We start from the raw sequence: 17,238 nt of genomic DNA on the forward strand, positions 1-17,238 counted from the left end.
TCTAACAGCCTAATCCAAACCCCACCAACTTTAATGGGCTTTAGATCAAGCATGTGAGAGCACTGTAACAAACACTGTTTTAGGAGGTAATTCCCATGCAACATCAAACTATGACAAGACACAAGAGGCTAAAAATGGCTCATCATAATTTATTTTATGTTAAAATGTACAGCTTGGGGGAGGGAGTTGTTTTTTGCAGTTTTTATTTTTGTTTCTCGGGTGGTTTTTTGTGGGTTTTTTTTTTTTAAGTGACTGACTAAAAAGATAACAGATAAATACAAGAGTGTCACTGGGTCCTATTTTTACATGTATTAAGCCTCTTTTGTTCGGGCCTTACAGTCACTCTGTACAGGTACAAAGGCTACAAAAAAGGAAGCAATATAAACAGACACAAATAACTTTTGCCTTTTTACATGCGATCCGTAAGCTTAGTTTGAGCTATTCACACGCTACTGCTCTATTTTTTCCCTTAAAAAATAACTCCAATATTTTATAAAGATAGAAAAATCTACAGATGGAATGAAAATGTAAAGTTAGAGGCATTTCCATAAAATAGCAACTTTACACCAAATTCACTACTTTTTTTTCAAATCCTGCCAAGTATTTAGACATATATGAAAATGTTTCAAAACTTGACAAATAAACACTGAGATGTTTCAATCAACAAAAAAACATAACAGTATTTATAAAACAGAAAGCTGCCTTTTTTTCCTACCCCAGCCCCAGGGAAACTGGTCACAAAAATGGAAAAGAGTCTCAGCTTTACACTAAACATACAGCAATAAAACCCCTTGAACTAACCAAAATGTGAATAGCTTTTGCAGCTTCTTTTATTATTTTTTACAAGTTTTATAATTAACAAAAATATAGTTCTGTTTTTTTTACCCCTCAAACCAGGGTAACCTAATCAAGGCAAAAAAATTAAGAAATGGCTTACTGTTAAGCACAACACTTGTACAGTACTACAAAATGCACTGTCACTAACAAAGACATTAGCGGCATGCGGAAGTGTCACCTTCAGAAACAAAATAATACAATAAAAGAACTGCTAAAAGGCATTTACATGTGGGGAAAGGAGAGAGAAAAAGCTCACGATCCAGTACTGTCTGATAGTTTTGGAGTCTATTTATCCACATTTTTAATGGGAGCAGGCACATAAAATGGCTCTGAACCATCAGCTGCTGTGTAATTGCAGTTCATAGAAAGAGTTCTTCCTTTCCAGAGAACTTCAAGCTCAATGAAATAAACAAAAATGGAAAACTGCCTAATTCCCCCCAAAGAAAACAGAAGAAAAGTTAAACCCCACAAAGCTAAAAAAGACCAAACAAAAAACAAAACAAGAAATAAAAAAAAAGGAAAAATTTGTATAAGGCTTTCTGCTGCATACAGCTTTTAAATGGTGCCAACAAATGTTTTGCATTCACACCAATTGCTGGTTTTGAAATCGTACTCTCCAAAAGGTATTTGTGCAGATCAATCCAATATGCCAGTTTGGTAGTCTGTCTCTCCAAAGGGCCTACCTTCTCATGTAAGATCCATTAAGAGACTGTTTAGACATGCCTGTATTCATGTAACCATGATGCCCCGGAGGAGTGTACATCATGTTACTGTGGGGTGCTGTCTGCATTGGTTGCTGTGCATATGGCTGAGTTCCCATCATTCCCATCTGCATCTGCATAGGGTACTGGGGTGTTTGATTCATATACCCATGATTACTGTGATACCCACTATTCATCATCGGCTGGGACATACTATAACCATTCATAGCATTAAGAGTATTCATATTCATGTTCACTGAATTGACATTATAAGCTGGGGCTGGCATCAAATTTACACTCATGTTCATACCACGCTGCATTGTTAAGGTCCGCGTAGGCCCTTGCATGGCCACAGTCTGTGAAGCACGCCCATAAATTTGTGGCTGATGGGCTGCAGCAGCAGGTGGCAGAGATGTGGATTTGGTTCTTACAGAAACATGACCTTTGCTGGCCATCTGAGTCTGCAGTCTTTGGGTGTGGGATATTCCAATATTCGATGAAGTCATATTACGCTGCAAAAGGGGAGGTGGCAAATTCATGGGAGGAGGAGTAAGGTTGGGGGGAGGGGTCATGGTAGCCTGTGCTTGGGGTCCTCCAGGAACAGCATGTGGAGACTGAGAAAGCTGAACAAGCCCTGTATTACTTAAAGGGGTGGACAAAGAGGCACTGTTTGCATAGGAAGTTACAGCAGCTGAATGGCTGTAAGGCAAAGAATGATCCATAAGCGTATTAGTTAACTGTTGCAGTTTGGCAAGGCTGAAGGTGGCAGATGGCTGTGAGTAATGCCCCGGCCCAAATTCAGTCTGCCCCATTCTTTCATATAATCCAATGTTGGCATTGCCAGTCTCGGGGATTTCAGTTAACTGCATAGGTGGCGTAAAATTAGCGGCCATGCTGCACTGGGATAACTGTTGGTTGCTGCTTGGAGGCCTTTCAACAACACAACCTTGGGGAGATTTTACATTACAAGTGGGAGGAGAATTGATGTTTGTTTGTTGCATCATACTACAGCTTCCATTAATGTTAGACATCTGTTGTGTCACTGCACAGCTACTCTGTGTTAGGTTACTAGATGTAAGGCTACTGTATGAGCAACTGTTTTGCGAAGAGTTGTTTCCACAGATACTACTACCCATTGTAGAATCGTAACTGCTTGGGTTTTCATAGTTTTCTGTTGTGCTCTCAATGCTCCCTAAGTCACTAAACCCACTATCCACAACTTGCTGCGAATGATCAGAAACTGAGGGAACATCCATCATTGGGCTGGTCTCCATATTCTGTAGAGACGGCACAGAAATGGCACTTTGATCTGGGCTGATCTGAGCATAGCTGTTCTCTAAAGGAGCAACATTTGGACTATTAACAGAACGAACTGACTGGCTGGGATGAGAGTGCACAGATGAAACCGGGCTACTGTGGTCAGACTGCTGACAATCATCCAGTGTGGTCATTTGGGGACTTTGGTCATTATGGGCATAGTTTTGCAAACTTCTACAGGCCTCTTGAGTCTCTGCACAGTCCTGAAACGTATCTTCGTGTTCACTTGCTTCTTGGGTTAGAGACTGTACCGCTTGAACTGTCTCTGAATCAATCTCCATGGTTTCAGTACTCTCTCCCTTGAAATCGGAATGTAATTCTTCACCAGCTTTTTGGTCCAGGTTATCTGTATGATCATCATCAGATTCAGGCACCGGGTCTGAATCTGTAGCAAGTTCTTTCTGGTCACTTTCACACTCATCAGCTGCAAGGTCAACACCACAATCCATTAAGTCCTCTTGATTTGAATTACCAGTTTGAACATTTACGTCTAAAAAAGATTGCTGTGTTTCCAGCATTTCTTTGAAAGCTTCACCAGGCAATTCCTCCTTCTCCACTTCGGTTGAACCCATGTGGCTATCGTCTTCATCATCTGCATCATGATCTTCATTGTGAGAAGGTTCTTCATCCTCCTCCTCCTCCTCCTCCTCCTCCTGATCGTCCAAATGCACGGACTCCTCTTTTTGCAGAAACACCTCTTCTGCTTTGTCTTTTTCTTGATCTTTTGAATTGATTCCACTACCTTCTTCTACATTCCTTTCTTCCCCAGCTTTCATCATATCATTTTCTTGTTTTTCAAACAGTTCACTGGGTGGATGCAGAGGTTCAGGTTCTACCTCTTTTACCTCATGATCATCTGGTGGTGCTAATACTTCAACAGGCTCTTTAATCACTTCCTCCGTAACAGCAGGAACTGAGCAGGGCTTTTCTTCAGCTACTTCCTTTTGTTCCTCCACCAGCACCTGATAGTCAGGCTCCATAGGAGTCTCGGGTGGAGTATACAAATTAAGCTTAAAGCCAGGTTTTCTTTCTTTGCTTTGCCTCCATTTAGATGGACCGCGCTTAACTCCTTTGGGCCAACCCTGCTTACTCATTAAAGGTTCAAGATTGTCTTTAGTGCTTTCTTCCAATACAGCTACATCCTCTGTATTATCTTTGGGAGGCAATAAATAGAGACAAAAGAAAAGTCTTAGCTTGCATAAACTAATCAGTATTTTCAAACATAAACCCAAAAGTAATTTATAAACTCAAAATGTATTAAGAAACTCTGGAACAAGAGTTATAAACAGATCTCAAACCACAATAGAATGACATAATACCTACAGCACAAACATATTTACACAGATATGTAAAGTTCTTCTTGTTGGTGGCCTTTTAACAGTGACCATCAGAAACACCATTTATACACTAGAAGAATCCCAGAGATTTAAATCACAAGACATGTAAACTAAAGCAAAAATACTGTCCAAATATTTGATTATCAACCTTTTGTTTTTAGAATAGAGGTATGCCATCACTTTATATAGACATTGATCTAACGCATTTTTTTTTCCTTTCCCCCAGTAATAACATGAGAGTCTGGAGTTTCCTGTTTGACCATTCTGGAGGACAAGCCATAGTATGCATATAAACATGCTTTGGTACCAACACTGAAAAAATGGTGGTCCATTCTATTATCTTCTCATGGGCAGTATATCATGACACAGCTCACAATACATGACAAAAGCCAAAAGGTAATTGAAATTAAACACAGAGTGCACCAGAACACTAAGTTAATCCATTGACTATAAAAAAATGACTCAAACACATTCACTCGTCTCCTCTTCTCTCTCCCCAGATACCACTTACATATACACCAGGAAAAGGGAGAAGTCTCAAGATATAACATACTGCACTTGGGAGTGTAAAGGCTTCAGCGATACTCCTTTGCCAAGTTCTGCCTCTCACTGTAGTGTTATAACACTCCTATAGTCAATTAATGTGATGACATGGTCCATGGACAAATACAGAATATCAGTCTAGTTAAAGCAGTGCAAGCCTGACCACTGGGACATAGCTGGAACACTCTGAATTTGCTACTATTAGTTTAATTAATTTCTGTTGAGAAGCAGGAAAAAGCAGTAATAGTCTAATGTATCTGTGCAATCTTGATCGCCTAGATTAAGACTTCCCATGCAATTATGAAAACACTAAAATAGTACCCACTGGCTTCTTAGAGAAAATATATAGACCTGAGAATCCAGTCATTCATTCTGGAATTAAAATTAATAAGTGTATTTGAGAGCCAAGAGGTCAAGGAATGAATATATGTTTAGAATAGCTCATTAGTAGTTTCACTACCCATCCATTAGCTTTTCTGCCAGGAAATATCCTTGAAATCAAACTAGATAAGAAGCTTTGAAAGAACACAGTTAAAATTATCCCTCTATTTTTTGGGGAAAAAAACAGGGACCCCAGTGCTGAGGACATACTGTGTCCCAGAAACAACAAACATTTCATTGAATTACCAACAATGCTGAATAGAAAGATATTTGTGTAAATCAAATCTTACTTCTTGCTTGTATCCTTTACCAAGGATACAAAAACACTATTAGACAGTATTCCAGTGATACCCTTGCTCTGCTGAGTATGAAATGCCCTGTTGCAGGGACATAAAAGTTGGTTTTGGCAACATGACAAGGACTGCAGTGCTTCAGACTGGAAAACATTTGTTCTCTGAACACAAAAAATGGATTATAATATTAATGGGTCAGGAATACAGAAGAAGTAAACACAAAGTAAAAACAAAAAAAATCTGAAGCCAACACTGAATTCTAATAAACTACATGAGATTAATGGCTCTAGTAGCACCTCTAAGCAGAAAGCATTATTAAGATTGTAAGATTTTAAGACCAAAATGGCTAAATATATCTAGTTAAAAATTTCCAGATTTATGACAAAAATAAACACTTCCTTTGAAGGCCACCCGACAAATTAATTTTGTCAAGATACAAGAACATTTTCAGCTTACTTGTACAACTGTCATCACTCCTGTAACGACGAGTATCTTTCTCCTCCTTGTTCTGCTCTTCGTCCTTCTCCTGTTTCTGCTGCCCAGGTTGATACTCAAAGGCTTTTCTAATCACAGGCTTCAAGTCATCATCTTCCCCATCCATCTCACAGGTAGGTTCCAGCTGTGGCATGGGACGTTCTTCATCTGAGTTATCAAATGGCTCATTCAACACCTCTGTTGTTTCTGAAATTGTCTCTGTTGTAACACTGCTATTAATCCTTCTGCGTTTACGGCCCCTTTTCTTTTTCAGTATGAAAGGTCTCTGAAAAATAATTACACAAATATAACTCTTCCTACATTCCTGTTTGTTAGCTGACTCCAGACATAAATAAATACAGTAAAGTTTATAATAATCTATTTACTAATTCAAAAAAATACCTTACATTGCATCAAATTCAAAAGTAGACAGAATCTAAAGTAAAATGTCTAAACAGTTAAAATAGGTATGTATTTATACATGCACAAAAACCTTTCTGTAGGTGAAAATTAAGACTAGAATTTTCTTCATCTTGTAGTGACTCTTACTTTCTTCTGTCAAATAACATTCATAGCAGTATTACATAAATTGTACTTACACATTTTTCCTCTGTAGATTCATAAATTCCCCAATAACCTTCACAAGTATCAAAGTTTATTCTTCTACATTTCTGGTTTCTGCTATTTTAGAAATAAGTATGTATATAGAAAAATAGATAACAGCAAAGGAAGTGCACCTCAAGCTTCACATGGGTCTCAACAATACACTCAAAGAATTCTACAGTTGGCTGCTATAATAAAAAAACCTGTTCAGCAGTTTATATATCTATTATTATGCATTCTCACAGATTTATAGTTACTTCTAAGTTTGCTTATCTAAAGTATAAACAAAGGGACACTCAAATTCCCTAATTCTCACCAGAGACACCTAAATACATATGCTAAGGTGAGTGCTTTAAAGTTTTGGGATGCTTAGTTTACTAATTTAAACCACTCAAATAGTTGATTTTTCAATGGAATTAAGAATTATGTAAACACTGCAGTAATCAGAATTTAACATTTACATCTCTTGGAAATTAGAAGAATATGGGTAAAAAAAAACCCTTTTGTTTTAACAGCATTTGCTTTTGAGAAACAGTATTCCCCTTTAAAGGAGTTCCTATACTAAAAACAATAAAAAGACAAGCCACACAAGCTGGACTCCATCTTAAAATGAAAAAAGGAAGAACCGTTAAAACATTGAACCAATACCAATGCCAAACAGCAGAGGGCAATCACTAGTTTAAAAAAATTAACAGGAAATCCTGTTTTTTTTGTCTCACTAGCATTTTACAGTTGTGTGAAAAATCCAAAAAGATAAAAAATTGGACGGAGAGGAAAAAACAGAAGACGGGAGTTTTTCAGCATCCAAACAATACGGAAAAGATTAAAACAGTCTATTAAATGGTCGTAAAAACCCAGATTGTTATTTTGATGATAACGATTTGATTGAAATCAGAGATGAATGACTTTAAACCAAACCTCTGAAGTAACACACCTTTCTTTTGATGGCCAGTGACTGTGGCTTTGTCAGCCGGGGAGGCGAACTTTGTTGATTCTCATCCCCACCATCCTCCTCGCTGCTTTCCTTAGATTGCTCTGTGGATTGCCCTCGCTCCCCCACCACTGCCACACTTTCTGGAGATCGCAAATATTTATTTTTAGATTGTACTTTTGCAGGTGATTGCCTACTATTAGTTCTCGTGGAGAATATTTCTTGCTCTTCCTTTTCCCAGCAGCTAGCTTGTTCCATCAGACGCTCAGCCTGAAGGGTTGAGGTTAAAATAACGGGTCACTGCAACAGCATTTACTTAGCCATATCCTTTACGTTCAGATAAAGAGTTACAATAAGTCAACCCTGATTAGCACTGCTGGCTAACCTAGCAACAACATTTCAGCTGAATCATCTAGTAGCTCCTTTACAACAGTTAGGATAACAAACCAAAGAAGATTGCATTTCATGGGATATTTAGCACTATTAATGATGCAGCGAATTGATTTAAGTACTTTAGCACTACATTACATGCCCACTGACATGGATCACTTTGAGCAAGTTCATAACACAAAGAATCGATTGACACTGCAGCCCCTGAGCTCTGCACCAAAATTGATCTGATTACATGCTCTTCTACTACCTCAAGAGTGATAAATACAGCTTCATGACAAGTTTTCATATTCATCCCCCCAAAGTTACCATGTCTTGCTGCACAGCTTCCAAAAATTGTGCATTACAATAATATCAATATCCTCTATCATTAAGCAGCGGTCAAAGTTAAAACTGCTCTATTTAAGACAGCCTAACGTTGAATATTCAAAGTGATGAAATCCAAAGGAAGGGAAATTCAGAATAAGAAGTTTCAGCTATTACCTCCTTTTCTGCTTCCCTCTCTTCTTCAGAAACTGCAGCATTAGAAACTAACAAAGGAGTCCATCTCAAGCTTTCAGGATCTACTTCATTGATACGTGGATTCGCTTTCAGTTTCTCCATATGACTTGAAATCAGCTTTTCCCTTCTAATAATTACAAATCTACAATCCAATAAACAGCAATTTATTTTATGAAGTGATCACCTGAAACAACCTTCCTACAGTTTAAATCTTTTCGCACAATAACCTGTGAAAATAGATGGGTAAATAAATGGATACATCAAACTAAAAGTATCAGCTGACACACACAGATAACACGCTTACATTACTGACTGTTTACTAAGAGGAAGTGAGGAAAAAACAGTTTATGAAGTGAGAGCTCAATACTAAACATCACTAGGTCAACAGAGAGGAAAGCAAAGGTTTTATAGTTGACTACTCTAAATCCATGCAAGAGGTTTAGTGTTGGCACTTCAGTCACTGCCAGAACAATTTCCAATTTTAGTATGACATACAAGCATAAATAGAAAATGCTGTGGATCATCAAGTAAAGCATGAGAAAGTTGTTAATTTCACAACTGAAGATGGCAGCTAACTGGACAAGAAATCAAGTTAGAAACATAGGTTTTCTAATGAAGCATAAAAATGTACCTTTGTCCTATGCTGATGCAGTAGAAAACTACTTTTGATATGCTACTTCCTTTCATAGTAAAAAGCACGTAAAGACTAACATAATAGCACAGTATGCTAATATACTAGCACATATCCCGAAGTCCCTTGTTACAAAGAACTATACAGTTTTAAACAACAAAAAAATATGTTGGTTTTTTTAGCAAGGACTTCAAATGCTGTAAAATTCAGGTAGGTTAAGTGACAACATTGTTTTTCACTGAGAGAATGCTTTAAAAAAATAATCAGATCCAAGTGAACCCTTTTCACTGAATTGTGACAAACTTCTACTTCACTTCATGTAAGAAAATTTAACAAAATGTAGGAAATCATAAGAAGCCTTAGCTGATTCCCAAGGTAAGTGGCTGGCAGGAATTTCAAAGATGTGGTTTCTTTTCCTGGCTCAGCCACTGACCTTCTGGATACCTTTAGCTAAGTCAGTTCATGTCCCTGTCTAAGCTTTACTACCTGTGAAAAATGACTAACTGACCTTGTTCATAAAGCATTTTGAATTTTATAGATGAAAAAAAGTTATTTTCTAACTGGGTGTCAGTATTCAAGGCCTGTAACAACTTGTGACAGGGCAGAAGCTGCATATGTACAAGTAATGAGTACATACTTGGTTCTCCCTTAAAATGCATTTGTCCCATCAGGTTGTCCATAAGTAAGTACCCCAGAAAGTTGAGGTTTTGATGCAATGACAGCACTCCTGTTACTACTCTCATTACACCATCCTGTAAGCCAATCTCCTTTTGAAGACTTCCATTCTTAGTAGTTCAAAACTTGTTAGTTTTGAATACTAATGTTAGTGCACATAAAAGTTATTGAGGCTGAGCTGTTCCTGATAGCAATTTTATTTTTTGGTAACCCACTGTTTGTAAGGCAGTTTTGCTTAATTATAAAGTTTCTATGATTGGAATATCCAGAAAGAATTAAGAAGCTCTTCAAAAACACTAATACCATCCAAAGTCATTTAAGGCATTTTATGAAAAAAAGATCCCAAACAACAAAAACAATCCACTTAAAATCTAAAATATCAGTCAAGATCATTAAGAAAAGATATTCACAAAACAGGAACTAACCTTCCCAGTACACTAACTTTCAACATGGATCATAACATTAAATAGAAACTTTAAAAAGTCATTTGCATTCCCCAGTACCTTGGGCAGAAGGACTTAATGTAATGCTGTTCTGATCCCATGGCTTGTGTGAATTCAGTAATGATTGAAAAAGGGGGTGCGGAGAGAGAGAGACTGCCACCCACAAATCCAAATTTTTCCCTCATTGGTATTCAAAGCAAGGTATTTGCAAAGCAAGAGTCGGGAATTGTACTTACAGAAGATGATACTGAATGAAACAAAATTCTTCACTGAAAATGTTTCAAGCTGGCCACGCCCTTCTAATAACCATTAACATGAAAGAGGATCCAAAGAAATCACCATTTGTTTAGGGCAAAAAACTCTTTATGTAAGACCCCATTAACAAGACCCAGCTGTACTGACTTCTTCAGCAAGATGGTTATCATTCACTTTTAAGTCAGAATTTTACATAGACATTTTTCACATCAACTGTTTTGTAAGCAGAGAAAGTGAATGTTTTGTCTCAGTATTTTTCAATTTTTTTTTTTTTTTTTTTTTAAAAAGATTCACTGACCTATCTTCTCTTTTATCTATCATGCTGTGTTGCTGCAGGGTTGTAGCAATATCATGTGGACACATTCCAGTAGCTCGACTCATTCCTTTGATGCTGATTTGTTTTTCATGGTGGCAGTTAAGGTATTCTAATACAACACTTTTCCAGTAAGCCAAATATGAGAGACGACCCAGATCAGACAAGGGCTTTTCAGGGGATCCTGCTTGACCCTCTCTTCTAGAAAGTAAATAGCCTAGAAGGAAAAGAAACAGAATACCTTATGGAGATAACAAAACTAAAAAATTTTAACTACCCTGTAAGAAAGTTGGTATTAATAGAAAGAACAGCATGACTGATTACATTATTCGTAACTCTTGCAATTAAAGAAATCCTATTCACAAAAAAGATTGGTTTTCATCCTTATAGTGACATAGAAAAATATTAAATCCTTGTAAGAGACTCAGATCTTATGTCATGAGAATAAAACATTAACCAAAACCCCCCTTCTAATCATAAGGCAAGGAGGAAAGAAAAAGCCAACACGTTTCAGAACAGGTCTCATCATACACGATCTCATTTAGAACTACAACTGTCTGGCCTTTTGAGAAACTTTTACACCTGAGTTACATCACTGAAGCCAAGAATTTTCAGAAGAATCTCAAGACGAACTGTCATGGTAATATCAGTTAAGTCAGTTTTCTTCCAGAAGCCCCAGGTGACATAAGTTTTTGATTAAAGTTAGTTGCTGTATTTCAGAGGTGACATATAATTCACAAGTTGAATTAATAGGAGAAATACGTAGAAGAAATAATTAAAAAATTATATCCCTTAATTCATATATAAGAACATTCACATAATTCCAGTTTGCAGTCTTCAAGACAGTAACCGATCAGCTATTATACAATACACCACCATCATTTTATATTCTATATATGTTGTAAGTCCTTTTTAAGTCTCTTCAGCTTTAAGAAGCTTTTAGAATTTAACGTAGAACACACCTGCTTCAAGATAACAGAAGAAGTCTGGTATTTGCCACCATTAAAACTAATTCAGGAGAAAAAAAATAACACAATTAATAAAATACATCCTTTCACAGTAATTCATCCCTCCATGATTCATATTCTGCACTGTGACTTTACAAACACTACCAAAACACGGGCCTTAAACACCAGGCTTACAAAATGCTTAGTCCACCATAAGCATGGACATCATGCTTATGGAATTACGTTATTCAAAGTCATTTGGTATCCACCAACATACATGATTCTTTTGCCTTCCAATATTCCTAAACACTTTTTTTTTTTTGAGGTTGGAATTGCTCCTATTTTTCAAAGATTGCTTTAAAACATATCTAGTACAGCCATGTCACTTTTGCTAAACAAATACTCCTGACTTCTTCACAAAGTTTCCCCTCATCAAGTTAGCCATAAATTAAAAACACATGATTAACATCCAGCTTTGAGGGAAGCAGTGGCTGTTTCCTTATTTTGCTGTATGCTCTACCATATACAAACTGTACACACACATCTATTTTTTTATATATATATATAAAAACATGAAATGCACACATACATATATGTATATTTATTCAGTTGGAAACAATGGTCTTCCCTTTTTCAGGGGCAATACAAAATGTCCACAACAGAATTTAGAAAATACATATGCACTGGTCATCATGCTCTAACCTCCAGTTTGCATAAAAATGTTTACACAGAGAAGCAGACATCCTACTAAATTCTAAGTGATCAGTAACAAACATAGATACTGAAATAAGTAGTGTACCCTTCATATTTATTACCATGATTTATGATAAAAATGCCACAGCTTCAGGAGGAATACCATCCCATATCTGCCTACTTCTACATAGCACACAGACACCAACATAAAGCCTGCCTACGTCTGCATGGTACCACTGGAAACTCAGCAAGTAAATTTATTCCATTTTACAGAAGAAACACTACCTTAAAACTGAAGAAAAGGAAAGTGTTTTAACATTTGAAGTTGCAGCATATTAAATTTTTTTATAACTAGATGATACATATTAGTACTACATGTAACTGCTGTTGACAGGAAAAGCCAAACTTCAAATTCAAAACGAGATTGCATCTTGAATACTTTGAAGGTAAAGAATTGTTGTTTTATTACCAACTGCACAAAAGGAGACCTATAGCATATAGCCTATTCTGCATAGTTTTAGACAAAGCTTCACCTGTACCACAAAAGAATTTTGGATCAGCTTGTTTACAACATATAAAGACAAGTTTTATACTAAGACACCATTGCCTATAGAAAAACATGCAAAACAGCAGCAGTACAAGTAGTTATAGAAGTCTCAACATAGGAAAAGAGAGGGAGAATAACCTAGATTTTTAAAATAAATCCATGAGGAGAACTTACAGTCTCTTCAAGTACCTTTAGAGTTTAACCTACCAACCTCACATTGAAGAAAACTTGGGCACTAATAGGAAGTGTTTGCAAGACCTGGATTTCATTCTTGTATTTCACTATACCTCAAAATTACTTTGACAAGAACTTTATTCCTCTGTTTTCCTCATACATCACAGGGCTGTAACTATACTTTCTTGGTAAACATCTCATGAGGCTTAGTAAGAAACCACTATCAAGAGTTTAGAACCATTAATTAGGCAACCATAATTAGCTTTACAGTTTTACTAGAATATCCTTGCTCATCAGATCCTTCCAATGGCTGGGGACTTTGAAACTAGTTCTTAGTGGTTATTTTCACATATTTTCACTCTACATTAAAGCAGTGAAACTTCACCTGCATAGCAATAATATCTGTTGGTATTCTTCTCCTGCCATTCTACAAAATAACCTATGCTTATCCAAAATACTAACATTCTATAGGATCAAAAATATAAATCAGAGGTAACAGTCTCAGTTACGTGTAGCAAGCACTGAATGGAGAGTTTCTCTGAACAGATTCTGTGATTTGAATGACATCTATTAAATTAAACTTACCAAAGAGACGCCAAATAATTGATCTAAGTTGCAGGTAAATAAAAAACAATGATCTTGGTAGCTCGTGTATCTATCCTGAAGCATCTGAAATGAGTACAATATGCCCCTGTTAAACAGATACCCCCAGTGTCATTGCGTCTACCTAATCTTAATAACGGATAGCCTCAAAGTGGAAACCTGAAAGAACTTTCTTAAACTACAACCTCTGATATGAGCCTATGAACAACAGCAACATTCAGAGGACAAAATATAGCTCCTCCCACCCACCCCCCAACAGTCAGACTGTATGTTACACAAAAAAACCCCACAACAAAATATAAGACCTAATCTAGAAGAACAACGAGTTGTCTATTTTATCTTCTGGGCATATGAGTGATAGTATCACAAAATTAAACAGCCAAAATGCCATTAATGATTTTTATGTCTTGCCTTATCTCTAGCCTTCATAGTGAAGCAACATGCCACATGTGATTTACAGCCTTTGATTTTCGTCATGCAACCCTCCCCAGAACCACTAAGGTTTTATCTTATTCAAGATTTAAAGCAATTAGAAGAAATTCGATCCAAGAAAGGGAAAGTTAGTGTAAGATACATAGATTTTATACCTTCAACATAAATTTAGGAGATAATCAGACATTAAAACATACATTTAAAGAAATTAACTTAAGCAGTATCTTGTAGTTTCAATCTACAACATTCCTAATATGTAACTCCCCTGAAATAACTTCAGCAGAGCCCACAACTCACTTATGTGAAAACAATAACTTTAACACATCTGTGTCAGTCTCCAGAAACTTTCAGTTAGTTAACTACTGATTTTGGTATGCTCAGTTCTGTCTCTTAAAACAAATTAAACAGTGTGAGATCAAAGGTCCAGCTTGATAGTACCCTGTTCTGACAGTGGCCAACAGAAAAATCCAAGGGACGAACTACAACAGGCAACCATCTTGTGAAACTCACATGCAAACAGGATTAGGCTGTCTCTGTCCAAACAAATGGAACCTGCCAGATGTGTATCATCCCCACACTTTTTGGCATTTTCTAAGAACTTGGTAAGATTTGTAAAGTATCACTGTCTTTTGCAAGCAGCACAGAGTCCATCTTCATCCTCCGTTCACCTATGTGTTCACTAGTACTAGTCTTTATTGTCATGTCCACTAATACACCTGGTACTGATGTGAGGTGAACTGACTTGCATCTCCCTAGCTCCCTCCTGAAAGTCTTCTAAAAATCGGGATCGTATCAGCCCTCTTTCAGTCCTACAGTGTGAAAGCAGTTTTACGCATACTTCAAGTTACAAAATGCCATAAGCAGCTATTTCGTTACTAAGTCTCTTATCTCCAGATCCCCAAGACACATCCTTCTTTCCCTGTCACACACACTTCCAAACTTCACTACCTTAGCCTTCTCATATTAAGCATAAATCACTCCAGTTTTAAATAAGGCAGATACAATTTAGCTGGAGACAGCTGAATTGAATTTTATTGTCTATTGAAGAAATACAGACTTGTCCCTTTGATTTTAACATGGTAGCAAAGGTAGGCTAGCCCTCAAAGGTGTAATAAGACAGAGATGAAGATTACATAGAGGCCAGTGGCATAGGAAGAAGCAGCAAAGACAGACACTAAACAATTGAACTGGTATACTGAGAAAGATCAAGTGAACAAACTAAAATTTACAGAAGGAAGTCAAATGAAGTCTGAAGATATTAAGGACCCTCCTGCAATCTGTGTGCTCTCTATACATGCTTCATATTCTATAGCAACAAACATATAAATTTATTATTTCATTTCTGATGAATGGTCAAAGAAAAGAGACCTAGCTAAAAAAGTTCCGTTTCTTTGAGTACTTTTAAGACTGACCACAATCATTACAAAGCCATTAGGTTTTCAAGTAAGTTAAGTAATTTAACTTGATTCAAGTAAACCACAAAACCAAAAACCCCAGTCTTGTCCTCCCTTCCCTCCAGCCCATTTGCAACCTGGATGTAGGTGTTTGAATTACACTTGTTTGTGTGCACCCAAGAGAGCATGGCCACACTGTGCCTCAGTTACACACAGAAGTAGTTAAACTGTGGTATGCATATTGGACAGGGTTGAATGAACACTTCATTAGTGTTTTCCTATTCACCTGAGAAGCAAGAGAACTTAGCTAATGTAAAGGTTTTGAACAAGTATTTTTGATGTAATTATATTTACTATTTCTGTTTTTAAAAAGCTCATAACCTGGAACAATCTAGAAATGCTCTATTTTATATTAAATACAAAGATTACTTTGTTTAGCTTAAGAGTAAGCAATAGTCGGTTGGTTAGCATCCACACTGTGGAAAATAAAGAATTGTAGCAAAGCAGGCTCTAAGGAAGTGAAATAGAGGGCTATATTTGGCTTGTAAAGTAAGTTTATTAGTCCTCTTTTTATGAAAGTATGACAACATCTCTTGCAATCTCCAATGGGCAATACAACTGTACATTTTAGTGAAAATTCAACATAGTCAGAATACAATCCACCCACAGCATCCTGAGGCACTATCAATGCAATCTACTCTGGAAGATGCCACCAGCTGAATCTCTAGTACCATTTCCTGTGTTCTAATATCCACATGCTCCCTTAATAGAGCATCTGACAGATCAACTTCACCACACGCAACAGACACTGTGCCATACGCAATGGACACTGTGCTGATCTAACACAATTCCCCTGCCCCTTGAACTTCACTGCTTACAGGTAGGCAGGTTCTTTGAGAACAGTGCCACAAAGAGAGGCACTTCACTCTTGTGAGAGCATTATGTATGATGTTTAACTATTGTTCTGAACACATCCTTCACCTCATTGCGTCACATTGCAATGCACTGCATCGTCTTCAGCAGAAACAGATAAAAATCAGCAAGAATGTGCCTAAATGGCAAATAGAGTACTGAATTTTATTCTGTAAATAATAAAATATAAGTACTTAGAAAGTACTTAGAAATCACAGTTCCTTTCTCCTATTCTACTAGCAACAAACCCAAGTATTTGTTTTTCACTTATGCAGGTTAAAAACTGAAACAGAGTCTTCAAAGTGGACTCCGAGGATAGGGGTTCATGAGTCCTATAGGATAGATTTTTTGTTCGCTACAAAAAGCTGGAAAGAATAGTTTACACTGAAAAGTTTGAAAGAAATTTATCTGAGAGTCTATGATGTAGTAAACAGATTTATGTATCAATCACATAACACACTGGAGATAAAAGACAGTTCTGATTTTATTTAAGAAGTCATATTCAATATTACTTTCTAGGAAGTCAATAATATTAATCTCTCTGAATAAGAATGTTACAAACACCAGTGAAGATAGTCTGTTATGTTCTTGTAACTGAGACAGAACTCAGTTTACAAAAAAATAAAATGACAAACATCTTAAAATTAGGATGTGTATTGCCTGAGTATTCCAGAGTCCTCATCTTGGATCATCCTAGCTGTTCCAGAAAACACAACTCTTCACTCAAATTTGGTAATTCAGACTTAGATCTTCACCTTTTTTTTTTTTAAATCATCCCCAGATTAGATTGGCTTTAACATTAAAGAAAAGCTGCAGTCAAACGGCAGAACGGCACTGGTGGTAGTTTAATGCAAGAAAAGCAGCAGAGCTTTGCTTCACTGCAAACACTTGTTACAGAGAAATGTTTACAT

The 17,238-nt window shown here is 36.8% G+C and overlaps 1 protein-coding gene across 6 annotated transcripts in view; it reads right to left on the reverse strand.

Moving 5' to 3' along the window:
• Nucleotides 1–875: 875 nt before the first annotated feature.
• Nucleotides 876–17,238, reverse strand: part of KAT6B (lysine acetyltransferase 6B) — a 104,364-nt gene continuing 88,001 nt past the window's right edge. For all 6 annotated transcript variants that reach the window (XM_059821024.1, XM_059821023.1, XM_059821022.1 and 3 more), the window contains 5 exons: nt 10,611–10,842; nt 8,291–8,450; nt 7,421–7,687; nt 5,866–6,169; nt 876–4,008 (listed from right to left, as the gene is read on the reverse strand). In XM_059821024.1, the coding sequence (XP_059677007.1) occupies nt 1,517–4,008; nt 5,866–6,169; nt 7,421–7,687; nt 8,291–8,450; nt 10,611–10,842 (3,455 nt within the window). In that variant the 3' untranslated portion in view covers nt 876–1,516. The remainder of the gene's footprint in view (nt 4,009–5,865; nt 6,170–7,420; nt 7,688–8,290; nt 8,451–10,610; nt 10,843–17,238) is intronic.

This window comes from Gavia stellata, chromosome 9, assembly GCF_030936135.1.
Source record: "Gavia stellata isolate bGavSte3 chromosome 9, bGavSte3.hap2, whole genome shotgun sequence".
Taxonomy (NCBI): Eukaryota; Metazoa; Chordata; class Aves; order Gaviiformes; family Gaviidae; genus Gavia; species Gavia stellata.